Source organism: Gambusia affinis, linkage group LG20 (assembly GCF_019740435.1).
Source record: "Gambusia affinis linkage group LG20, SWU_Gaff_1.0, whole genome shotgun sequence".
NCBI classification, from domain to species: domain Eukaryota; kingdom Metazoa; phylum Chordata; class Actinopteri; order Cyprinodontiformes; family Poeciliidae; genus Gambusia; species Gambusia affinis.
In genome coordinates this window covers 3,259,028-3,286,146 of record NC_057887.1, presented here as the reverse complement: position 1 = coordinate 3,286,146, position 27,119 = coordinate 3,259,028, and the positions used below count along the sequence as shown (strand labels likewise).

The window sequence follows — 27,119 nt, the reverse complement described above, 5'->3', positions numbered from 1 at the left end:
TGTATTGTACTTGCGTACTTGCATTTAAATGTACTTTAATGCAAAGTACATTTAAAGTACTTTACATTTAACTCAAATGTAAAGTACATTTGTGTGAAATGTACTTTACTCAAGTTAAGAACAGTTTACTTTACTTGAGTGTGTACTTTATGAGGAACTTGTGACTTTCACTCCACTACATTTAAAATAAATGCTGTACGTTTGACTCTACATTTCCAGTTAGCTTGTCGTTACTCGTTCCTTTTGGCCCAGCCTATAGCGTTTTCAGTCCGCTGTTGCTATTTTTCTTTACTGAAGAGAAATGGATACACGTTATGATCTTCGCAAGAAGGGGAACCAATCACAGTCGCCGCCCACACCTGGGGTTTGGAGTGAGGTCATCTTGGTTAAGTGTCTCGAGCTGACATGGTAGCTACTCAGCAATGGAAACTGTAGGAGAAACTCAAGCGGAGAAGCCAACGCAGCCATAGCCGTGTCTGAGCTCGACGTTTGAAGTTTCAGGACTAAATAAGATTTGTTCGTATCAATTGTCTTCTGTGTTTACCATAAACAAGCTATATTTCTGTATTTAAGAACTCGCCTTCCAACCCGACAAAGCACATTGAGGTAAGCAGACTTTTTTTTTTTTTTTTTTTTTTTTCAATTTTACAAAATCGTAAAATGAAGTTGGCTGAGGTTTTAAGTGGTTGCAGTTAAATGCCGTGACTAATTATTGAAGTACAACCGACAATTAATGTTCTAAGCTTGGTGACAAGTTTGAGTGAAAATATGGCGCAATTTGAGCGCCGAAACGACAAATATTGCGCACCCAGAGGTAGCTACACTGTCGCAGGACAGGAGGGTAGATCCATTCTGAGGTCAGATAGTGACCTGATTGAGAGGGCGGCACCGCTAAGTGAGCGGTCGGTGTTCTGCTGTTTCCGGCTGAGAATTTCTCTGAGTCATATTTTACAATGGTCATTAAATTACCATATATATTATTAAACTGTGAATCCTTTCACTCATTCAAAAATTAACAAATGCTCCTGTATTATACAAAAAAAAAAAATATTTGCAACAGTAGCTTTAAGTTGACTATAATAAGAAATAAAAGAATATGAATATAGTTGCTGATTACTTGTAAAGAAGGTAAAATGTTAAATGAATTGTGATGTTATTTGAAGTTATTTTCCCCCAGCCATCCTCTACAAAATATGTTGAAATTCCATTATTTTATTAAAGGTGAGAAGTAATAAAACTTTTTATTGCAATTTTGTTATTTACCTAGTTGTCTACCACCATCAATGTGTGTTATACTTTTGATGCCTATTTGAGTTAGCTCTCTTTAACCAAAGGTCTGTGTTTTTTTGTCTTTATAGAAGAAGCGTACAAGGCAGCTGGAGAAATATGATGAATTGACTACAACAGCCTGCAAGAGAAAATCTGAAGGTTTTCTCACAAACCTCACACAGATGAAGCTAGACGAAACAATGCAAGTCTTTCAGAAGAGTGTCAACAAGGCTATTCTGAACTTTATAGTTCATGGTCTCCATCTGTTCTCTCTTGTTGAGCAGCCAGCATTTCAGAGCCTTATCCAAGATCTGCAGCCGAACTGCTCCATCATGTCTTGAACCACTGTGCGACTCAAACCTGATAAAGCTACATTAGCAATGAGGAAGGTGCCATACATGGCCACAACGACTGATTGCTGGACTTCGAGGAGGAGGAGTTTCATTGCTTTCATCGCAGCCCATTGGCTGAATCTAAGCACCTTCTGTTGGTCTTGTATGCATGCAGTTAAAGGGCACTCACACGTTTGACGTCTTGGCAAGCACATTGAATGACGTACATTGTTAATATGCAGTCTGTGAGAAGATTGCCAGAACCACAACTGACAAGAGATCAAACTTTGTTAAGGTCGTCTGAGTGCTTGGAGGAGACAAAAACAACAACGTTACTGGTGAAGAGGCAACTGATGACGATCCAACACAAGATTGTCAGGATGAGGAAGTAGAATTCATCCAAGTTGGCACCATGATGACTGACCATTTGGTCAATCTGGTGGATGCAAAAAACGCAAACAAGGCAGAGGCCTAGAAGAAATTGTCGAGGTCGGCCTTCTCCAAGCGCCAGGATCTCTGGAACAAGACTGTGAGGTCTACTGTTGCTGAAGAGGTGGTTGAAGAACATTGTAAACTTCAGCTGGTGCAACCTAACATGACAAGGTGAAACTCCTTTTACTTGGCTGTAGAGCGGATCCTGAGAATCCTCAAAGAGCAAGAAGCACTTGATGTTCCAGTGTAAGTAGTCAATATTTGGTGTTTTACTATTCACACTAAGGGTGCATTCACACCAGGCCTGTTTAATCTGCATTAATTGAACTCGATTTTGTTTGCCTAGAAAGTCCGGTTTGTTTTGAGAGGTGTGAATCCGTAATCAATCTCTAATGCAGACCAAAAAGGCGAACAGTGGTCCGGTTAAAAACCTAGATCTCGATTCTATTAAAGTGTTGTTCAAATGCAAAAGTGGATGCAAGTGTACCAGAGATGGCTCCAAAAGCAGGACGTGGATTATAGTGCAGGGCATTCTAGGTAAATACAACCAAAACAAATGTTCAAATCTTGCACTAGTGACAAAAATGGCTTGTCGTCTTTTACCAAAGACTAAAAAGGCTAAAATTTGACGCTTTTCCAATATTTGTTTACATTTTGTGAAAAAATTTAACAATTGTTGCAATTTTAGTTCCCAATCGAAATGAGTCTACTGGCATATCAGGTATGAAAACCCATCCATCCACTTTCTTACACCCTTGTCCCTAATGGGGTTGGGAGGTGCTGGTTTCTATCTCCAGCTAACATTCCTGGCGAGAGGCGGGGTCACCCTGGACAGGTCGCCAGTCTGAGATTTAAAAAATCCTGGACTGCAGGTGAAGAGGTCCTAAAATTAGGCAGAGTCAATCATTAAATCTTACCCCATCATGTTCCGATTTTGACTTTTTTTTGTTTGTTTAGTTAAATGAATCAGAAATCCTATTTGGACACAGAAGACTTGAGATATCTAAGTCGTTCTTTCCTTAAAAGTCAATTGGACAAATGACTTGGAGCATCGTTATTAAGAGTTTTATAAAAAAAATGCAATGATTGTTTGGTTTAGGTCTCAGTTGCATCAACTGAACACAAGACTCCTCTGCAGCAAACAAATCGCTCAAGCAGTTCTGATGAAGCAGAATTTTTCTCCAACATGAAGCACGTACACACCCAGGAAACAAGCAAACAACTTGATGCATCTGAAGGTGTGTCCGTTTTAAGGTCTTACCCTGCTGTATACACCCTGTTGCTCAAGCTAAACACTGCCAGCTTTTCTTTTGAGCGACCCCCATCATAAGCAACTTGTACACTATTATTCTTTTTATACACAATCTTTTGGTAAGATAACGGTACGCGTCGCACTTTGACCTCACATCACGACAAATACATGCAGTACCTTTGCAGACCACCAGTGGTTTGGTGATTGTAGTTTGGGAAAGACTGATCTAGATTAATCTGTGCAGAGCTTTCACTGTTTAGTAAGTGTCTACGTTAATAATGACCATACTTATAAATACTGGCGTTTTTTTCTTTTGTATGGTAGAGTGAGGATTATTTAAGGTTAAAAAAAAGGATAGAAATAGCTTATGTTTTTTTTTTTATTGCACTTTTATGTCAAAGTTCTACAGATGGCATAGACTTTTTGTTGTACACGATCAGGTGGTTTCAACAAGTCAGAAGGTTCATTACATTACAACAGTTTACTGATGTGAGTAAAAATCATTTAACTTTTCAATAATATTCTATTATGTATAATTATAGAATATTATTATCTTTGTAACAATTTATTAATTCTCTAATAGTCTCCTAAGATGTTTCTAAAAACACTTTCCATTTCCAAGAACAGGAACTTATGCAGATCTCTCTAGTAAATTCCGTCGTTGGTGATTCAGCTGAGCTAGTAGTTTATGAATGAGGGTGTCTAACTGAAGGAAATCACAAGCAGGATCACAAAGAAGCCTGAAGGAAGCGGGCATTTCCTGTGACCACGGGAGAGTGAAACTGAAAGTCAGTCCCATTTATGTGGGATTTCTATTCTTAATATGCTTTGTGTTTTCCTGGAATGACCAACATTTGCACTTGGCTTTGTTGGTTATCTCTTGTTTGAACTGGGAAAAGGTGAAGTGTGACGTGCAATTGTTGTGTGTGGAGCTATGAATATGTGGGACACCGTTTTCACTAATTCATGCATCTAAGGAGGCAACTTGAGGCTGCTGCTCTGATTCACTCATGAATAAAATCCACTTACCTGCATGATGGACAGAGAAAAAAACAAATGCAGTTACAGAACATTAATCTCTGCTGTACCTGAGTCCCTGCCTGCAGCAGGTTCTGATGTGGCACTAACAACAGAGTCATTAGAGCAGAAACATCCATCCATTATCTATAACCTATAACTCCCTATCTTCAAAGGGTCATCATGGGTTGGCGTCATTGTGTTACAGGCAGCGTACGTCCTGGAAAGGTCATCAGTTCAACACTGTTGACCTGTCCAGGATATTAAGCTGTCACAACCTAGAGACAGTTTTAACAAATATGTAAAAAACATATTACAGCTTTAACAGTCTGAAACTCACTTGTCTGTGCCATCTCGACCAGCTCTGTAGTTGCTACTGTTCCATGCAGAAAGTTGATACAGTTAGAACTAAATGTTTCTCAGCTTATTGTGAGCTCACCCTCTAAAATGTCACTGTTTAGTGGGGCTCAGTTCAAGTTCATCATGTCAAAGAGCAGGACCGTTAAGTTTGATGTTGTGCTGCAGTTTAATTCCACCTATTAATGCTCTCTTATGAATTCAGGTGTAGGCCACTTTGGGTTTTGTAATCTGTTTACATGTAACTGCTTCAAGTATACACACAATGCAGAGGAGAGATGAGAAACTGTCTATGAGAACTTTCTAACATCAGCTGCTAATAAAGTAGCTCTGAACAGGCTCTGAATTAGAGTTTTAGTTTTGTAACCATAATATACTGTCAGAAGAAAATCAAAGGAATTTTATTTAGACTCCAGGAAACGTCATGTCCTGGAAAACTGCTACATAATATCACCAAAAACAGCAGATAAATAAAAAGGTTACATTTCATTAATGCAGATGTCCACTGGGTATGAATCAGGGAGCACACCAGACTTTAGATATCAACATAAGGACAAGATGGGAGCGCCCTCTGGTGGTGGTAATATTACAACCAAAGATTCAGATTGTCTCGTTGCTGCATGATTCCTTATGGATTTAGTGCGGTGCATCTGTGTCCTCTGAATATACTAAAACAATGCAGTGAGTTTATTATGAGGCAAGCACAGCTGGACGCGTCTCGGCTCTCAGTTGATCTATTCGCCAGTCAGTAAAGCTCCCAAAAACAAAGTAGGCCCTATTTCATTTTGACCTCCTGAATCTTCAGATTGTATGGCTTTTTGTTTTTCTCCTTTTCTTTTCTTTCTCTATTTTTATGCTACAGTTGAAAGGAAGCCAACAATAAGAAAGTTTTTGGAATATGATTGGCCATCTATTATCAGTTTTCTGGCTTTTGAATGTGCTTGTCATTAATCTACAGTCACCATTGTTCAGACACTATAATGTGTTAAAACACACTTGAAATAAATCGGATGCATTAGCATTCAGGTGAGAACTTCTCTGCCTTCAATTCACAATCATCTGCTAAAACATTGTTGCCATTGTTATGCCTGCATACAGGTGCAGACATATTTATTCACTCCATATTGGAAGACGTGAAAAGCCTTGAAATGAATCCGTCTGTTAGAGATGTAGATCAATTTTAAACAGGAACAACTGGAAAAGATCCAACCTTGGATTTGAATAGTGGGGGAAATCCCAGATTGACAAATAAGTTTCTTAACAAAGTCACTAATTACACAACTGTTGCTTCTTCTTAAAATTCCTTGTAGCACAATTTGTACTTGAACTCTAAATTAAAAATCCATGGCTATATCCATGAGTCAGAGGTTAGTTTCTTTCAGCCACTAGGCTTGAGGCAAAGACCCACTGTAGACTTATGTTGTGTGTAAAAAACTTAGTCATAATCAGTATCATAATATTTCTAAAAAATTGAATGAAGTTTGAATTTTTTCACTTTAAATTTAGTTATTTACTAGATTTGCACCAATCTGACAGATAATCAACAGATAATCTATGAAAGATCAATCTTCTGCACTTCTTCTCTGAGCTACTTTTGCTGTCTGAAGAAATGCCCGGCTCATGATCAGAAACAACCAATCAGAGCCAGGAGGAGGAGCTTAGTGCTGTTAATCATTCTCAGGTATGCGCTCCTAAATGTGATAATGGTGGAGAAACAACTTACCCTTACAGAAAAAAACACTTTTCTGCTGTCATTGGTGGGAGGCATACACAAGAATGATTGACAGCGCTAAGACCTAACGCTAACACTTGAAGGAAGCAGAGGAGCAGGAGTTTTTTCACAGATTATCTATGTCATAATGCTGTAACAACATGGTGACAGTTTCAACAAATAAATAAATACACAGCTTTAACCAGACACAAAATCATTAGGCCTCTGGGCAACTTCGCATGAGATATGTTTCTTTACTGTGGATGCCAATCATTTTTTCTGAATCTGCATAAAGGTTGCTCCGAGTTTAGCCGCCGTTCCGTAAAATTTGCAAGGCAACACCAGATCACCGACTTTGACATACTTGGATCAGATCCAGAGAGTTTCATGTTTACTCTTGATGCCTGACACCATCGATCCTACAACACTTGTTTTTTTGTTGTTTTTTTTCTCTGCGACTGACGTTACTAAGCATGTGATTTCATGTGAAGTGAAAGCAACCCTGTGATTACATTGGAAAATGATGTTTCACCGGAGCTGGCCCAGTCAGGTGATAATGTGTGGAAACTGTGGAAACGGAGCCAGACAGCTCTTCCTCAGGACGGATGTGTAGACATGAAAGGATGTCGCTCAGGAAATGATTTCACAGCTGTCACCATGACAGTGATGAGACGTAAATTTTCCATGAGAAGCTCTATAGCTACTCACTTTGGCATGACTTTTACACAACGTAGCTTTTGTCCTTAATGTGGGTTTGCAAACAGTCTTGTGCAAATGTTTTAGACCATATCAAAGAACATCCAAAAGGAGCAAGACTTTCTTTTGATTCCATTTTTTATGTTTTCTGGAAACATTTCAAGTTTTTTCTGAACTTCAGCTGCTCTTTTAGTTAGTTTCACTCTGTGTCCTTGTACCCGACTACTGCAATACATTCTGCGGCATGTATAAAATAAGCAGGCAAATGGAGGCCAACTAAAAACACTAGTTGAACAGTATTTTAAGATGGCGCATTAGGGCCATTGTAGACAGAAAAGGAGTACCGTACATTTTCACAAAAAGACAAAAACATTTTGAGATTAGTCATACAGAATTTCTAGAAAAAACAAGGAAATTTCTGAATTTGATAAGTCAAAACATTTGCTAGAAAAAACTCAAATTTTGTGATTGTTGTCATAAATTTTAGATTTTCAAAATTCAACAGTGTCAGCTTTTTGGAATATCTGAGATTTTGTCTCGAAAAAATGCTCAGATTTTTTTTGGTGGAACTATAATCAAGTAAAGGTAACTTCACTGGATGAAGAAAAAAAATTGTTTTAGCCAAAAATAAACCAACCGCAAACCTGCAGCTTTTCATAAAGTTGAAAGAAATTGAGTTGGAAAAATGTTTTCTTGTTTTGTTTTTTTGCCAGATTTTTATGTTTTGATCAATTATTTAAATTGATCTAAATAGTAATTGTAGTTAAATGTAATCTGACTACATTTTACATGTAGTCAAAGTAAGTTCATCAACTTAATGTAATTAATTTTGTTTAACATGACAAGTTAATAAATGTAACTTGGATATACTTAATTTGAGTACTTGTAATAAATCAACAATTTTTTTTAAAAAGTTAGATCACTTTTCTTTTTTCAGTGCATTCTTAACAAATGGGTTCATATTTAAACCTCTCACTCTGTTCCATAGGGGGAGCTATAAAACATAAAATGAACATATGCAATGATTTCTTTAACATAACTGGTGACAGAACTCACCCAAAGCAGGTGGATGCTTTATTCTTTTATTAACAAGGGAATTGAATGCTCCAATCTTTAGATAAAAAAAAACAAAACAAAAGAAAATCATCTTTTATCGCTTCACTTTTTCTCTAAAAGATGCCGTTTCTCATGTGGCCCATCGGATCCTTGCCTTAAGAGATCTCAGACCCAGAAAGCACTTCAGCTGCAACTGAACTCCGAGCCGGCCTGCGCTCTGTGGGATTGGATGAGTCACCTTATCCCTCACTTTGTGTCCCATTACCCAGCAGTTGTAATGCTCACACCAGTGTAACGTGTCCCAGGTTGCAGATGGGGCAAGCCGAGCTGCCTTGAAATTTAAATTAACCTCAGCGACATTGATGTGTGTGTCGGCGAACACAGGCGTCGGGTTACCTCCACCCTCGCTCCCGCCATGCAAACACACCTGTCGTACATACGGCCGAACAAAAGAAGGAACACACTCCAATCGGCCGGGAGAAATACTGACACACACATCTGCTAGTAGTTTTCAGTTTGTCCGTTCTTGTGGCGAGTGGCTTTCCTTTAGGAGCTGCTGCTTTCAAAGCCACCGCCAGAGTGTGTTAACAAGAGCAAAGGGGTGCTTGCGCGTGTGTGCTGGAGTGTGTGTGTGTGGCAGGAAATGTCAAGGAGAGAGGCTTACCATCTATTTTTTAGTACTGTTGAGCCTCCTGCTTGTCACGGGAGACTGCTTCAGGGCTTCCTTGAGATCAATATCATTTTCTGCACAACCAACTCCACAAATCAGAACATAGGAGCTGATTAAATGGGGCGTGGGTGAGAAAACATGGCATATTCAATAAACAGCCAGCATATCAATTAATAATTATCTGCAAGTGTCTCCCTCTACATATGGGTTTTCTTTGGGAACTCCAGCTCCCCCCCACCTCCCTTCATAGTCCAAAAACAGCTGCGATTCCATTACAAATGTGCACAACACTTTGTCAATGTCAGAAATACAAAATTTTGCAATTGCAGTGTTTCCATTAAATAAGAAATGCAACTATGATTACACCTGAATAAGTTTGTTCACATGATAAGTCATTAAAAATAACCTGCTGCTCCATCATCCTGTTCTGTTACTCCTTTGTTGTATTCTGTCTTTTCCGTTAGTAGTAGCATCCGGTTGCTGATCACATGACTCATGGGATGCAAAAAAAGTGTTTTGTGGTTTTGCAAAATAAAATAATTTTGATACAGTCAAAAAAAACAACCTTATCCTAGCAGATTTTTTTTCTCATAAAAATGTAAGCTGTTTCTTTTTGTTGTTTAAATTGACATGTTTCCATTAAGCAAATTTATTTTGGGAATTCCAATTTTCACTATTATATGATCAATGGAAACACAGCTTGATTACTGTAAATTGTTCCCATAAGGTTCTTAAGGCATAAGTTAATTTGTTGCTATAAAGGACTCCACTTCTCTCTCTGAGTCAGAGACAGTATAACTTTGCTTTTCTAAAACACTTTAAGTTTTTTATTGTTGGAAGGAGCCAGTCGCCCATTTTGCCACCAAGGTCAGTATTGATGTTCCCATCATGTTTGAAAAAAGTCCTCGATTAATCATAAGAAACACTAAATAGGTGTTACAATTACAGTCTTTCCTCGTTGCTGTAGTTTCTTTCTACTCTGATGATTTTGAGAGGACAATAAATAGATGTTTATGTGGCCCTGAAGACTCAAGAGGGCCACACAACAAAGCTGTGCAAATATTAATCTATCAGTCATATCAAATCTGTTTTTGTTTCTGTAGTGCCAAATGACATAAATGGGGAAATATGTCCAATATTTTTACATTTTAAGAACTACTCACTGAATACATAGAAATTTATAATATTTTAATAGGATATTCGTACATTCTGCCATAAACAGCCCTTTGAGGACCTTCATGATCTTGATGTGGCCCGAAATGAAAATGAGTTTGACATCCCTTCCTTAAAGGGTTCTTTTTGCTGTTTTGTCATGCTTGAATATTTTAGATTGTAGAACAAATTTTCTGCTTAATTTTAATTTTATTGAGGTATTTTCTAATTTACATGTGTTAGTACTTTTAATTTGTCCCCATTGGGTTCAATAAAGGAATATCTTTGTCTTATCTTAAAAAGACAACATGTTTCTTTCTAGAGTTGTTGCAGTGAACACTACAAATTAATCCAAACCCTGATCATCATTCCCTTTATAACCCAGTTGTTTCTACCATATTTTTATATTACATTAGCACATTATGTAGCTAAATATACTTATTTATTCATTTTTTTACAGTTCTTGATAGTTGCTATTTTTAAAATTTTGTTGTGTTTTCTTGCACAGTGACAGTAAAGGCATTTTAACTGTAAATCTCTGCCTGGCTGATGGGTTAGATCAGTGTTTCCCAACCCTGGTCCTGAAGCCACACTGTCCTACATGTTTTAGAGGTTTCCCTTCTTTAATGTGCCTGATTCAACTGATTGCAGTTCAACAAACACCCGTTAATCAGTCATCAATTGGAATCAGCTGGACTGAAGCAAGGAAATATCTAAAACATGCAGGGCAGTGTGCCTTGAGGACCAGGCTTGGGAAACACTGGGTTAAACAACCGGGTGGAGAGATGTTGGAGTAGGGGATAAGATCCTTGACCACTGTGATTGACAGAAGAAATGGTTTGAACTTCCTCCGCCTCTCTCCTTCAATAGACCAACGTATTATTCCCAACTCCTTTGTGAGACTCTTGTTTCACATTTCCTTCTCGGTTAGCGTGACTCCTACATTAACCTACTTCAGATGTCATTGAATGGCATAATATCACTAGAAGTCTAAAGTGTATCCATATTTCCAGTGAAATGATTTTGAAGTGGTACCGCATTTACACAGCTATATGATGTCCTGCGCTGGTAATGGACATTAACGAACTAAAGCGAGAGCCTAAAATGAGTCCTCAAGAAACTCCCCAGCAGCTCAAGGGCATTTGGAAAGTGCTTCACCCAACAAATGTAAGTCAGACAGCAGAGAGGCGCTGATTCCCTGTGGCATTATCTTTTCATTTCTCCCAAGAAGTAGGTCACAGAAGATGATGGGTGCAGTCCCGACCTTTCTGCACAAGTTATTTCTTTGTGATATTCATGAATAACTTATTGGTCTCGCTCTGCTCTGGAGGCATTAGTGTGTCAAACACAAGGAAAACCCTTGTTGACAAACCCTTTCCCACATCTCGGACATGGGATTGCATTATTCAACACCACATCGGGCTGTTTTCTGCTGGAGAAAGGTACGATGAGCACATCGTGGGGTTTGGGCAGTAATGGATTCAATTATGCCTCCCGTACAAATGCATTTCCCTGTTTTTGCAGTCTTGGTCTGGTATCGACTGTTTCATCAGCAGGTGCTCAAATGCATTTGTGCGTGTTGCTCTTTGCCATATGCTCTGGCGAAATGGAAAGTTCACTTCCCTGCTGCCTCCTTTAATGGACTGACCAGCCCTGACCTCTTAAATGTTATTTGTAAAGCACACGGGAGTGACTGCATTATAGATAATTCATAGAGACACCCTGGCTGCTTAATAAGGATGTTAGATGGAAAGAAAACAGCAGCTGGGGTAATCTAGTTAAGAGGACCAAAAGCTTCCAGTTTTACAACCACAAAAATAAATCTGCAAAGTCCCTGCATGACATAGAAAATACATGTGACAAAGACAACACAAATAATCTAAAAAAAATTACATTATAACATTTTCTCTCATCCTTTGTAATGTGTTTTCACCTGTGCCAAAAATACTCCGAGTGACAGTCATTTTCTAATCTCATTATAAAAATTGTCCTTGTTTAGATTACTGTTCTCACATTTCTTGCACCATTTGAATATTTGCTTGTCAGACCAATCTAATTTGACATCTTGATAATAAAGTGGGATGTCTGAAGCATTTTTTTACCCCATCCATCTGGTATAAATGAAGAATTAAATATAAATCACGGAAGTAAATTTTTATACAAGTAAGATTGACTGCTTTGGAAAAAGTATTTTTAGCCCTAAGCCTTTTCGCTCTTCTCCACAATGCAATCACAAACTTCCACACTTTTAATTTAAAACTGATTGACCAACACAAAGTACTGCATGACTGTGAAGGAGAAGGACAGTTTTAGCATGTTTTCATACATGGTTTGCATTTGTAATTAACTGAGTCAATCAGAGCCAATTTTTTTATACCTGCTAGTCGTTTGGGGTTTATCTCCCTAAACTCATCTAGAAACTGATTTTCTTTTTTTTCTTTTGCAAAATAGCTAAAGCTCAGCCAGGTCGGGTGGATTATCTGATCTGACTATCCTTTCCATAGATTCTTAGTTGGATTTACATCTATGCTTTGATGCAGCCATTCTAACAGATGAATACACTAGGATCTAAACTATTCCATTGTGACTGAATGTTTAGGGTTGTTTCCCTGTTGGAAGGTGAACTTTCGCTCCAGTCTCAAGTCTTTTGCTGCCTCAAAATCTTTCCTCCTGGATTGTCCTGTACTTAACTGCAGCCATCTTCACTTGTAGCCTCTTCCCACCCCCCCACACACAGAGTTTTGAATGTAATTAAGTGTTGGTCACATCCATCGAGACCTTCTTCCACATTTACCCACAGCCCTCCAGGCACCCATTCATAGTGATAAGCTGGAAATGAGACCTTTTAGCAATGGTTTTCTTAATGCTACTCTTCTACAAAGGCCAGATATGTAAAACTGAAAACGTCTTGTCCCATTAAACAGAATATTCTTCTTTAGCTGTGAATGTCTGCGGCTTCTAGAGTTACAGATGGACTGATAGCTACTTCTTGTCAATTTATGTACTTGGCTATGTCTTGTTTAATTAGCAGTTGTGTCATTATCCTTCCATTTCAGACCCATCCATCCATCCATCCATCCATCCATCATCTTACACTCTCATCCCTAGTAGGGTCAGGAGGGGTACTGGTGCCTATCTCCAGTGGTCAACAATAGTCGAGAGGCGGGGTACACCCCATGCAGGTTGCCAGTCTATCACAGTCCATTTCAGATAATAGATAAAAAATGTACAAAGCTTGGGATATCATTTTAGAACTTAGATTTACTGTAGAAAAATTAGTTGAATACATACAGTACAGACCAAAAGTTTGGACCCACCTTCTAATTGAATCTAATTGAAGATGGGTCCAAACTTTTGGTCTGTACTGTATGTATACCTACTCTGGTACAATTCACCGCCTTGTTTTACTCCTGGCTTCGTCCAAAGGGTCTGGACCTACAGCTATTGTGAAATGACTGCTTCCTGGAGGCGTGAACTCTCTTTTAAGTTTGACCTAATTTTATCCAAAGACTAATGTTTGGACATGATGCATTTCCAGTAAGCTTTGAAAGTTACTGGAAATTATGTGCGTTATAAACTACCATCCCCCAAGGATGTCAAGAGAGAAGTGCTGAGCTGAACAACATCTTTGCCAGCAATAAAATGTCTTAAACATTCCTCTTGCTCCCATTTGAATTGCTCAATATTTGGAAGCGTGGCCAACACGGACTGAATGTCTTTGTTCACATCCTACGCTCCACTGCCATTGCCAAACTACAACCCTATTTAGGCAGACTGCAATTGTAAAACAGCACAGAAACTTAACGCCATTGTTCACAACCCTTACTTTTTGCTGATTGGCCCGGTTGAAAATCAACTAGAGAAATGAAGTCAGAAATTCTAGATGATGCAGTGAAGGGAGATGAGAATCAAGTGGAATTGCGTAGGAAGGCAGTTGTCATTGTGATTAGTGTGCACCACACAAAAAACATATTTCATGTTCATTTCACAGTTATGTTTACCTTGTGTTGAACATTCACCTGCGTTTGCAGCTGTAACATCTCCAAAATGTGTTAAAGTTCCAAACGTTTGATTGACTGCTCTGAAGCAGTGTGTCTTTATTGTTCTCAATAAGACAAACTCACAGAACATCATATTAACTTGAAAATGCCACTTTTACTTGTATTAGATGGGTCTATAATATTAGGACTCTACTGAGAAACATATTACGCAGAGCGTGATAATAGCACTGTAAGACCATTGATATTGCTAACTGTGTCTTGACCACTGTAGAGGAGCATTGAGATACATGCACCACTGGATAAAACCCATTTGTATTCCATTTCTGGAGTTCACTGCTTTTACTTGCTTAGTGTACAGGCAAGGCCATCAACTCAGCCAACAAAAAGTTCTAATGGCCTCCAGAAAGATGAATTATTTATCCGGACTACATTACATCCACCTCAGTCTTTCTGTGTATAAAAATGTTTTATTTCCTCTCTTCAACAGCAAGGAAATCCTTGAGATTCAGAATTACTTTCTAGATACATGCCACACCTGCTTGTGGTGATTTAGGATTTTAGGTTCTGTTTGTGACTACACCACAGTGCTGATGGTGGAGGACTCCTCTGACTTGCCCTGCCTGCTGGGCAACGATTTGAGATACTCCAAGTGTCTGCGGGCATCCTCCTGATTTGCACGGACGTAGTAGACCAGGTAGGAAATGACCATGGTGAACCAGCCAAACATAACAACCAGCATAGCTACATCTGTAGTCCTCTTCATCACCACACACAGGTCTATATCCGGTTCCAACAGGAACGCAAGTCCTTGAACTCCTATTTCCTCTGGATCAGACGTCTGGCACACTATACCCGTCAGCGAGGCTGGCTCCAGGTCCACACGGGGCAATGCCATCTGCAGATTGCAGTCGCAAAGCCACGGGTTGTTCGTCAGATTGGCGCGAGCTCGAAGGCCCTCAAAGGCGTCAGGGTTAAAGTTCACCAACTTGTTTGAAGACAGATCCAGGAACTGCAGGGAGGAACCGAGTCCTCTGAATGCTCCGGGCTCCAGCTGGCTTATCTCGTTGTGCGACAGATCCAGTTCTACTAAGTGGGTCAAACCAGCAAACGCATTCGGTGGTACTGCGGATAGAAGATTGAAGTCAAGGTAGACATGTTGCGTGTCGTTGGGGATGTCCTCTGGGATCTCCGTGAGCTGCAGATTGCTGCAACGCATCGTCTTGCCTCCACTCTCCGTCTCAGAGCAGTAGCACCTCTTGGAGCAAGTGGTGGCAGCATGATGGAAGCAGAAGGCCATCAAGACCAAGCTGTGCAACAGCAAACACATGACCACCGAGTAACGCAGCAGCCAGACTGCAGCCAGGTGCATGGTGGGCTACGGGCATGCTCCAGGGAAGACCGCAGGAGTTCAGGGTGGAAGTCCACATCAATCTCCCCTGGTGCTGACGAACCTACAGCGGGAAAAGCAACAGATAGTCAGAAGCAAAGGAGAGAGAGAGGTCTACGTTTTGAACAACAAAAAAATGGAAAAATATAAAATGCAAGTGATTAGCACCATTCTTCAAACAGAGTTGTCATCTATCGGGGATACAGCCTTTTATCTAATTGCAGTGTGGAGGCAGCAGGAAAGCTGCATGCTCAATTTAACATGGAGGTGGTCAGAAAAAGAGCTCTACTTTGCTACACATCTAAAAATGAAGAAAAAAAAAACAGGATCAAATACAGGCTTTAACTCTGCACAATAAACAAGCACAAAAAAGTGATCGGTGTCGCTTTGCCTCTTTTATAATTGACGGACCTGCAGCGCGAGGCTATTTCAGTCCCTAGACCCTTGCATTAACATACTGATCCAACACCATGTGAAAATAATGTTACAAGCTGAACCTGATCTAAATCTGGCCACATTTTCAGAGTTAACAGTTTACCACTCTGCTTATTGCTAAAATGTTCTACTTTGGATTGTTTGAGCGAGTCACTAAAAGGCGCAGATGCTCAGAAGTGCAAGTAACACAAAGCTTGTCTATCTGTCCTCTAAATTACAGTTTATTTTTTGTACCTCGGCTATTGAAAATAACAGGCCCTGCCCACTCTAACACACTTCATTAATAGCTGATCAGGACTACCGCCTATCCTGTTACTAATCCTCCTAAAGAAAAGTCTCTCAGTGAGTGTAGCATCACCGATGGCCATGCAATCCTTTTGTTGAGGTAAATGCTAACATCGTAAACAGCAACTAGGCCAACAAACCTGACAGCGTGATGCCCCGTCTTTGTGCTCGGACGAAATGAAAAAAAAAACAAAATGTAATTCAATCACGCTTGTTAATTTCTTCTAAATGCCAAGAGACTGGGTAAGATCTGCTTACCAAGATAACAAAATGAAATGGACCTCTATGTACCTTGAAGTATCGCGTGACACGGGTGGGTTGAGGACAGTGCTGCTTCTGTGTGATTGCTGGAAAAACAGCTAAGCAGTCGTATCTTCGTTTGGAAAACAGGAGAAATGTTTTGATCCAAAGAGCCAATGAAATTTCACTTTTCCTTGCAAAAGTATCAATACCCTTTTTTCACATTTTGTCTTGGACCGACTTAAAGATTTTATAAAATACATTAAGTAAGTAGTTCACAGTTAAACAAAAGGAACTCTAGTTTGTTTGCCTATAAAGTTTGGTTCATTTGGGGAGATGTGAATCAAACTTTGATGCGGACCAAAAAAGTGAACTGGTCCGTCTGAAACCCGAGGTCTCTGATTGGTTGAAGTGAACTCTTGGTGCGGTTCAAATGCCACGCGGACTGGAGACCACTCAACAAACAATAAGTAAACTATAGTGCCGGGCATTCTGGGTAAATACTACTAAAACAAACGCTAGGGTGAAATGGCTTGAAGACAAAACAGAAATCCTACAACCACTAAAATCTGATACCAATCCATTTTTGTTTACGTTTTGTGAAGAAGGAAGTTGCGCTCTGTGTCTTCTTCAGAAGTTTTCATGTGTTTTTTTTCAGTGGTTCTTGATGCAGCGTCACCACTGGCCAGGGGGCAGAAGGGGCAGGTTTTCCAAAGAGTTTGGTTTCACACAGTGCAGTGTGAAAGAGAGCCACACCAACTGAAAATGTAACAAAAGTTGCAATTTTGATTTGATCCCCAGTCGACCACAGTCTATTAGACTATCAGGTGTGAAAACACCCTAAATTTCTTCTTCTCTGCCTGTCCACACATGGCATCTTTATGCTGGATTTTCAGTTGTACATTTAATCAAATGAAGCTTAATCTGCAGATTCAGTCGGTTAAAGTTAAACATCTCAAAGGGAAGCTGGATCATCTCTGCAATCAGCAGATTGTTTCTCATTGGTTACCAACAGATCAGGACTCTAAATTAAAACGAGGTACAGAAAGCCCCACAAGTGGGCTCTTTTTGCATCTTAACCTAAAAGCCCGCGCAGGAAGAACCCCACTTGTGCTTGGTCTACATCCCCAGAATAGAAAAGTTGCCTTCTAAAATAGATTCAGAGCACTGCCGAGAGAGATCAGTTAGACACTTTTATGATCTGTAATAATTCATCAGTATGTGGCATGTCGGTCGTTCAATCTTTGACCGAAATCTCAACCTGCCAAAGAAAATTACAAGTTTACAAATTAAAAAAAACAAAACAATGTGCTGTCAGTGATTTAAAAGCACAGAGAATCCTAAATGTTAGTTCATTTAAATTAGATTTTTTTTATCTGCTCTTCGGCCATAGCAGTAAAGTTAACAAGGAAGATAAATATGCACATTATGCACTACTTTATGTTGGTCTATCCCATAAAATCCTTATTAATAACACTGGTGCTTGTGTTTGCAGTGCATAAAGCAGCTATTTTGTTACAGCACTGTATTCTTGCATCTTCCTCAAGGCCAAGATAAGACACTTTCAAATGTTTAACCGCATGGAGAAAAAAAAAAAAGACAACAGCATGCAAGTACAAAGCCTGGTACATTTGACACTCGGCCTTTGCAAAAGGGTGCATTTTTCCCTTCCTGTTTGCCAGGCTGGTATTTCAGCGAGAGATAATTGGGGAGCAGAAGAGGGCTACCGATGAAGGAGGAGTAAGAGGAAAAGCAGGAGGAGGAGGAAGAGGAGGAGGAGGAAGAGGAGGAGGTGAAAACATGTGAACAAGAAGTGAAATTGGACACATGAGGAGCTCAGGCTTGTGGGAGAAAGAATGATATCAAGGGGATTTAAGGCGAGGGGTAAGATTACAGTGACAACACAGAGGACATTGCAAGACACTGAGATATGGAGGAAAGGGGCAAATGTTTGGCAGGAGGAAGAGTTAAGTGGTTGAAGATGGAGGCAAGTTGCTTCTGGATGAGATCAAGATGGAAATGGATAGAGTGTAAGGGTGGAACAGCAAACACAATAAGTCAGAAGGAGGCTCTGCTGGCGTTTCCCTAAAATTGATGGAGTTTTGCCATCATTGTTATTTATGCCACTTTTAATTTACGCAGGAATAAATCCGGCGCTGTCGCAGCAGCCACAGGTCAGACTCACTTCATAAATTCCCCGCTGTCAGGGCCACTCTGTAAAAAGCCACCGGCTGCATAAGGGAGCCATTATGGGGGACTCAAATCCAACCATCACAGTAAATGAAATGCAGCAAATATTTTTCAAAGCAGTCAGTTTTAATGTATGGATCAGACATTTTAATGGAATCCATTCACTGCTTGGTTCTGAATTGGATAAAAAGCTATTAGAAAAAATGAAAAGAAAATAAAAATCTACTTTCGAAGTTATGCAACCTGAATTTATGTTCCTTAGCTGATTAATGATGATGACAGGCTTTGCATAGAACTGCCAAAACAACCTTTTGATCTTTATGAATCTACAAGCAGTAAATCGGCTCTTTAATAGTAATAATAATAAAAGCAATACCTCAAATTTATAGGGCTTGAAAACAGTGTTTTTATTTTTTTAAATGAGCTTCTCATTGACAGTTAAAAACTAATAGTACTGTCAATATAGTGAAGGTATTTTAAGACGCAAAAAAATCAATAACGTTTAAAAACTTGGTCAAATAAAAAAATAAATAAATAGAAAATGTCCTCAAAATATAAAAATAAATTAAGTTCATTTCAGTTTAATATTAGTTTTTTCTTTTTGGGGTAAGAACTCATTTTGACGCTAAAAACACTCTACAGCGTACACTCTACTCTGATGTGCGTAATAATTGGCATCGCGCGCACTCACGTCGCCGCTCCCGTTTCTGCTCTTCTCTCCATGGCGCGTCTCTGGGTGGACGGAGCGGCTCCCCCGCTGATCAGCTCCGCGGATCGGTCCGCGACAACAAGGCTGCTCCGCTCAACCTCTGCACCCGATCCGCTGCGGGAAACCGCGGACGCGTCTCTGGAAATGGCTCCTGCACTCCGCGGCTCCTCTCCGCTGACCGAAAACCTTCTCCTCTTTTGTTGTCGTTGTAGTTTATGTTTCCACGCAACCACAAAACCCGGGCAACGTGAACTGACCCCGCGGGGGGTTATGCGGTTTCATGGATTCTTAAAAAAAAAAAGTACACATAACCCCCCCAGTTTGTTCCCCCTTCCCGGTGAATGCAGAGCGAGTGAAGCGCGCGGGACGCACGGTGCGACTTAAGAGTGAGCGCGCGCACTGAAGGGCTGTTCTCCTCTGCAGCAGCAGCTGAACGCCTGCAGGGCAAATTCATGTAAAAAGCCTTTTTGTGGTAGTCCAGCTGAACGCGTTCACTGGCGTGCGGTGTGCTGATTGCCGGGACTGAAGGGGGCCTGATGTGCGTCGAGCATCAGGTGGCACTAAGTGAGCGGCCCCTCCCACACACACACACACACACACACACACACGCACACTCACACTCACGCAAAACACGCAGAAATGATCTCATGCGATGCTAGCAGCCCACACTAATCATGTTTGATCTGAAAGCTTGTTGTTTCAAACATGCCAGCCTGGCTGCCAGGTCTGGGGATCCTTGGCCGCTTTCTTCCTGCCTGCTGCGAGCCGATAAGGAAGCCCAAATCAAATTCACTATAAAAACAGCCACATGAGAGAGGGAGCGAGAGAGAGAGTCAGCCAAGCAGCGAGGCCCAAGGTATTAAAGGAATTAAAATCAATAAAGTGGGATACTCCACCCAGGCTCGCCCTGGTGCTGTCAGTTTTTTTTTATGATTAACTTCTTTTGCTTTCTTTGTGGGATGCACTTAAAATCATATTTCATTGCTCTTTAAGTGAGATATAATATCCCCATTTTGACAATTTGAAATGTCTTATTAAAATGTATGAGACAGTACTGTAAGCCCACAGGATTGTTTTGTCCAAACCAACACACTCCTTTATTTGCTGCTGGGGTTTTTTTTAGCTCTTTTTTTTTTTTTTTGCATTTGATTTTGGAAGACTTTACTTTACTGCTGTCTGTCTGCAGGCATGTGCTTTGTGATGTTTTGCAAATGACAATATTATTTGAAAGGTTTTTGTAATTTTAGTTACTCCATCCACCAAGTGAAACAAGATAATTTCACACAGACTGATGTTTTATTTTTGTTAATTACGATAATTTTCTGCTTCCTTACACAAAACCCAACATTGTAAAAATACAATGTGACATCGGACTATTATTTTTACCATTCTGTAACTTTCAGTAATATATATATATATTTATATATTTTGTACATATTTGTTAAAATTATCATTATGTCGTAACAGTATAAAAAAGGCAGATAATCTGTGGAAAAAATCCAGCTGCTGTTTTCTCTCAGTTCTCACATTACCAACTGTAGAAACACACCACTCAGCCAGAAACAACCAATCAGAGCCAGGAGGAGGAGCTTAGCGCTGTCAATCACTCTTGTGCTCACCGCCTACTTTTGCTCTACAGGCTGCCAAGGATGGCAAGGTTAGTTAGCATGGGCACCAATGATGGCGATCAGATGGTTTTCCTGGAACTGTGAGTTGTTTCTCTGCTATTAGCACATTGAGAAGCATTGATTGACAGCGCTAATACCCTCAAACCTCTTGGCTCTGATTGGTTGTTTTTGGTTGGGAGTGGTGCATTTCTTCAGACGACAGTAACAGCACAGGGAGGGGGTAGGAGAGATAAATCTTTTCATATTTTAGCTGTCTGATAACATTATGTCTCGACATGGTGACAGTTTTAATAAATATGGAAAAAACATATCTTCTATAAAAATTACATGCCACAGCTTTAATGAGTAGTATGTTTAAGACTTCCTTAAGGGCTGTTCTTTTAAAAAGGAACAGTCTTTTGAAAAGGCTAAAGTACTCACAGGGTGCAAAAATACAGAATACTAACAAAAAAATTATATTACCAAAATAATTTTCTTTTTTTTTCAGTGTACCTGCTCAACAAAAGAACTAAACATGCAACATTTTCATCAAACAAGTAAAGTCGTTGGGGCATTATGTAATGTGGAGTAAATGCTCCTTGTCTTCTGCCCTGTCAGTAAGAGCCTCTACTCCTGAAAACAACATCAAGATTTTTGTGGAAATGCAGCTGTAAGTCATCGTGACAAAGTCACTGACTGAACTGCAATCAGCTTGGACTTGATAGCATCATTTTATGACTTGGCTCGGATTGCATTAGAATCAGTCTATATAATTAGACTGAATGGACTACATGTTCCTCTGTAAATTGGAGCTGTTTGGTTTGTAAAATGCTTTGAGTGGACAATTGTTGTGGATTGATGCCACATAAGTAATAAAACATTGAACTTGTTTGCTTTAATGTCCATTTGAAAGATCCAATTGTGCTCACATCAACTTCAGTAGTGCTACATAAAGTTCTTCCTTCATGATGCCATCAGTTTTATAAAGTATACCACTTCCTACTACAATCAAGTAACCATCTGTGTACTTGATGTTCTCAGGCTTACAAGCTTCAGCCCTGTTGCTCTTATATAATGATGGTCATTATATTAATTGCAGTGGAATTTATACAGCACTCCAGTCATGCTGACCACTGAAAGCTCTTTACACATCCTCTTTACTCGCTAAACATTAAAGCCACCGATAAGCAGAGGAGTAGGCAACTTTGAGTTGCTCTGTCCAGGGTCACATTGCTATATGGCAGGGGAGGAAGCAGGAATCAAACCCACAACTTCCAGAAGCAAGACAGTTGTGGAAACCTGCCCCTTGTTCCACGCTTTGCTCCTAGTGAGAAATGAAGGCTTCCTGTCGGTGGGGACTCTGTTGAAGGCTGAAACAATTGGGTCTCAAAACATATTAATCTTTTAAACAAAATACTCGTCGGCTTTCTGAATGGTGGGATGGCTGGACGTTTCCATGGTGTTCACATGTGCGTATTTTTGTTTGAACAGATAAAAGTGGCAACTTTGGGTGAAACTGCGCCCAACTGACCCAAACCGGTGGAGCTCTGCAATTCTCTTCCTGAAATCTCAGCTGATTTATTTTCATTTTTATCCCATGATGTCACAGAGTCCTCACCACCTCATAACCACTACCACAAATCATGACATTTTTATTAAAAAAAACCCCCAAAAAAACTGATAGAAAATTTTTTAATTACCTCTATTTGTCATTATTCTGGCATTTGGCAAATAAAAACAAATTCTGTTAACCCTGAAAGCAGGTTGGCCTAATTTACTATGAGACAAAATTTATTTTGTTGTCTTTGTAACTGTGTGGTTTTAACGTGAATTAAATGAAATAAATGCTATTGTTGCTAAACCTTTTACAGCACGTTGTCTAAGTGGATGTCTTTGTCAATAAAAAGAGGATCAGATAGACGTGAAAGCACATGACGGGGAAACGGGGGGGAAATAGGATTACTGTCTTCATAGACAGAGAAGAGCGCCCTGGCAGTCGGTCCATCTCAGCCTTATTAAATTACGTTAGACGCTCCAACGTGGTTGGCTGCTTCAGGCTCCCTTTGCATTCAAAAACGAGCATTACTCTTTCAAGAAGATCTGACATGAAAAGGTTTTCCCTCCAGTTTGTTAAATGTCTCAAAGCAGAATCGAACATCCTTTGATATCTTTGTGCAGGTGGCTGAGTGAGAGTCTTAGAGAAACAAAACAAAAAAAACAGCTGCTGCCCTGAAAAAGAGAGCACAATGTCACCGCCGTGTGCCCTGAGCTGCAGCAGAACAAAGAAAACAAAAAAACACTTACATTAATGAGACCTCTACCTTTCACTTTCATTTCTTATCCTAATTTTTTTCCCCTTTCCAACTTGTTCACACCAACGTACACATTTTTAGCTTCTTGCAGACATTACAGCGAGTGCTCGGGCACACAGTAGCAGGACCGCACACACAAGTCTCTCCCCCCACCGCCCTAGAGCGAGATCAAAGTTCTGCCTTGTCTTTGTGAATGCATTAACCTGATTTATTTTTTTATTTCTTTGCCTGTCTTGGGTCTTTTAATCAAAAGCTCTCAGAGCGCTGTGTTAAAATGATTTCCCTGCTATTGCAAATACCAGTTGGGCACCTCAGCCTGCCTGTCTTTGAAGTCTGCAGCCGTTCACACTGAAGGAAGACATTTAAGAGCCAATATGAAAATGTTATATATGTTCAGAGCTTTTGATAACTAAACACTTGTAAAAAAAATTAATAAATAAAAAATCCACAAGCCTGCTTGTGGATTTTCTGCTGAAGCACATTATTATTACACTTATCCTGCACTGACATGCTGCGTTACTGTTTTTAATCCAAAAGGCTTTGAAGGTATTCATAAAAGAAGAAAAAATAAATCAAATAACAAAGCTAATTACAATTTTTATAAAGCCCTTATGCTCATGTACGTGTTCCTAATCATTTTTTTCTATTGACATGTTTGCTTGCTTTAGTGTTCAGAAAACATTTATGCCCAACACATCGTCGTCCACTTCTTCCGATCTTGTGTCTGAACGTGTTTTGAGAGCATGATAACGTTTCTATCTTCATAAAACTTGCCTAACTCTAAGCTGCTGCTTTCAAAGTAAGAATTCACATATTTTATTTTAAGTTGTAGCTCCGTTCCCATTGACCATAAGATGCAAAAACTGAAGTTCAGAAAAATAAATCTGCTTATTGGAAACATGCCAGTTTTAGAAGAGGTGTTTTATTTTATTTTATTTTATTTTTAGCCATATCAAAATAAATGTGTTTCACAAAACTGCAATGAAAACACATTCTTTCACATCACTTGATCAACAGCAGGACGTTACTGCAGGCAGAAACGGCGAAAAAGACGACAGGAAGCAGTAGGAGGATGACGTGGCTCCAACAGAGCTCTCCCAGCATCACACAGGTCATAAAAAGTTGTCATTTGAACATGTTGAATGTGTAGCTCTTCCATAAAATCACACAAAGCAATTTCCCCAAAGCGGGGGAGCTGCTCCCAAGTATAAGGGGCTTATTGCTTCAACGCCTGAATAACAAAAATATCTCATGTAAATGTTTACATCAATCGCAACCATGACTTCTAATGACTTATTGCATCGACAAACTTGTTCACCTGTGATTTTCATTTCATTTCTTATTTAATGGAATCACTGCAATTGCAAGATTGTTTTTATTTTTCAACATCAACAGAACAGCAACAAAGATCGGTGCACATTCGTAATGGAAACACAGCTTGGGATGCACCAGTGTGAAAACTCCATGAGGTGAGGCAACTATATAGTGGCTCATTGACTCAACATATTAGTACACATAATATGTTTAATGTGAATTAGTGACACCTGGAACCTGGCATGACAAAAATAACATTTGATACAGAGTACGTTCATAAGCTTACAGTCTAAAACCACAGCCCATAACATTAACCAGACGTGCCTCCAACAGGCATGTTCATCAGAATAATCTAATGAATAAGCTAATGAATAAATGTTAGGGAATTTGATATTGTGCTACTGACTGAAATGCATATCGTCAGATTATCAGATGAATAATTACAGTTAGCCATTTTGGTTCATTAGACAGTACAGGCTAGTTCTGCAGAATATCAATCATAGTGAAATACGTAAAGATCCAAATCTCATCTTTTTTAGACACTCACCTCAAATACACACACACACACACACACACACACACACGCCACAACTCGATCTCTTCAAACAATCACAGTCAGACTCTCACCATAGAAACATCCTTCTCTCTCTCTTTCCTTCTTTTTGCATAGATTGAGTTGAAATCAAATCCTTGCTGTAAACTTTCCAAAGCATAAATGGAGCCTAATGTGGTTGTTCAATTGTTAATTGATTTCACCTCTGAAATTTTGATAAAAGAAATTGTTTTATTTTACCCTGATCAATAGTTTTTGTTCCACCAGTCACCACTGATCCCTGACCAGTGTCATATTATGAGTAATTCCATGATCTCATTTATTGCACTTTCTACTTTTCTTCTAAGAAGAATGTACCTCTTACTAACAGTTTTTGTGGGGTTTTTTTTTACAGTTGCTGAGAATGTGATTTTTACTGAAGTACTCCATTTTGCTAATAAGCTAAAATGTAGTGCTAATTGTTTAATGTGAAATGGAAGACTACTTTGAAAATTTTGCTTGAGCAATTGTAAAATCAATAACTGTAAAACTTCTAACCAGCAAGCAGTTGTACACAAGAGAGGAAACTCAGAAAGGGAGTCAGATGTGTTGGAGTGTGAACCTCCTCCTGTAAATGGACTTCCCTTTGATTTTTAATAAAGTATTCCAGTTTTAAAGCAAGCTTCCTGCTCGCAAATCTGTGATGCAGAGAACTCCAGCGGGCCTAGGAGGAACCTAAAGTGCTTTTCAGATATGGGATACAGAACACTGGGCGTATGCATAAGTTGTTACAGAAATAATTACGTTAGTCAGAGAATTATTTTCGCCTGACTCCATTTCGACTAAATCAAATTTCCTCAAAATTGAAGCAATCACCCTGTGAGAGGCTGTGAGATCAATTTTTCCTACAAACCATAGTAACCAAAGCTACAAGGGGTATATCCTAAATCACAGCAGAAACAGAAATATTTTTGTCCATCAATTGATTATTCTGCCATATAGAAAAATATACTGGAAGAAAATGTAATCAATCTGCTAAAACAGTTAAATCGTTCCAGTCCTCATTGGAACCAATGTCACTCCTAACCTACATTTTGTGTGATTACACCAAGACTAAGGAGCTTAAGCAACATTATGCTGCATAAATAAACTGAATAAAGTGGAATTATACCAACTACTTAATAAATTAGCTACTTAAGTGAAACTGTAGTTTGAAAACCATGCTACATTGATAAGAGTGGACGAATGGCACCTCTTTAGCTTTAGAAATATTTCTAAGCAGCTAACTTTATGTCCCTTGTAAATGAGGAAATTGTCTTCCTAGATACAGCAACACGTGGGGGTGGGGCAGGGCTTTCCCTTCCATTTTTATTTATGATTACTTTTGGCGTTTTTAAAACCCGTTTTAAAGTGGGACACCAATAAGCAACTTGTGCCTCGCGAGCTAACCTGCTGACCAGTGTGACAGACGAAATTATGCTTCGTTTTAACAAGATCCCACAAACCAAGCGGCTGCTTGGGAAGCGGCTCCTGGCGGTTTCCCATTTCCAAACCTTTAAATGTTAAGTTGTTATACTCGCCTGGAGTTTCACGTCCCTAATGATTGATGCAGTCCAGGCTGTTTTCCTCTGCCCTTTTAAAGTAATTAATAATTCTCCTTCTCTCATTGTGTCTTTCAGACCTGTTCACAATGACAGCCAGGAAGGGCTGTTCACCCTAAAGGTCACGTTGTGGACTTCCAAGGGCACTGCTGAGCGGAGTAAACATGAACCAGTAGGAAGCTAAAAGAATGTCTTTTATAAAGCCTTACTGCTGTAAAGATGTGGAGTTTGGCGACATATTCCAACTTCCTGTCTTGGTCTTCAGTAAGCGCATCACGCCCCACTTCCTGTGTATTTTCCAACACCCACATGAAGACAAGGGTGTTGCCTGGAAAAAAAAATACACTCAAACACTGTGATGTCAAATGGATATTCAAGCTAAAGCCATGCTAATTCATCATTCTGCAAGATATTCTTGAGAAACTGGCGTTAATCACAAAATGTAGCTTTGTACCAACAGTGTAAGTTAGCTTAGCTTGCTAGTTTGATCTAGTTCGCCTTGTTAAGATGAAAGCCTTCCTTCCTTTTTCTGTTAAAAACAAATTAAAACAAATTCTGCCTG

The 27,119-nt window shown here is 39.5% G+C and overlaps 1 protein-coding gene and 1 long non-coding RNA gene across 3 annotated transcripts; one reads left to right on the top strand and one right to left on the bottom strand.

Annotated features, from left to right (window-relative positions):
- Window positions 1–350: 350 nt before the first annotated feature.
- LOC122823178 lies at window positions 351–27,119 on the top strand. 2 transcript variants are annotated; one of them, XR_006369302.1, is made up of 3 exons: window positions 351–606; window positions 1,359–2,279; window positions 26,636–27,119. It is a non-coding gene; the product is annotated as an uncharacterized LOC122823178 (long non-coding RNA). The 2 variants fall into 2 exon arrangements; XR_006369301.1 differs by lacking the exon at window positions 26,636–27,119 and adding an exon at window positions 21,307–22,245.
- Window positions 13,330–20,023, bottom strand: lrrc3ca (leucine rich repeat containing 3Ca). Its single transcript, XM_044102534.1, has 2 exons — window positions 19,174–20,023; window positions 13,330–15,396 (listed from the first exon to the last, which is right to left on the bottom strand). The coding sequence occupies exon 2, from the start codon at window positions 15,312–15,314 to the stop codon at window positions 14,520–14,522; it is 795 nt and encodes a 264-aa protein (XP_043958469.1). The 5' UTR covers window positions 15,315–15,396; window positions 19,174–20,023; the 3' UTR covers window positions 13,330–14,519.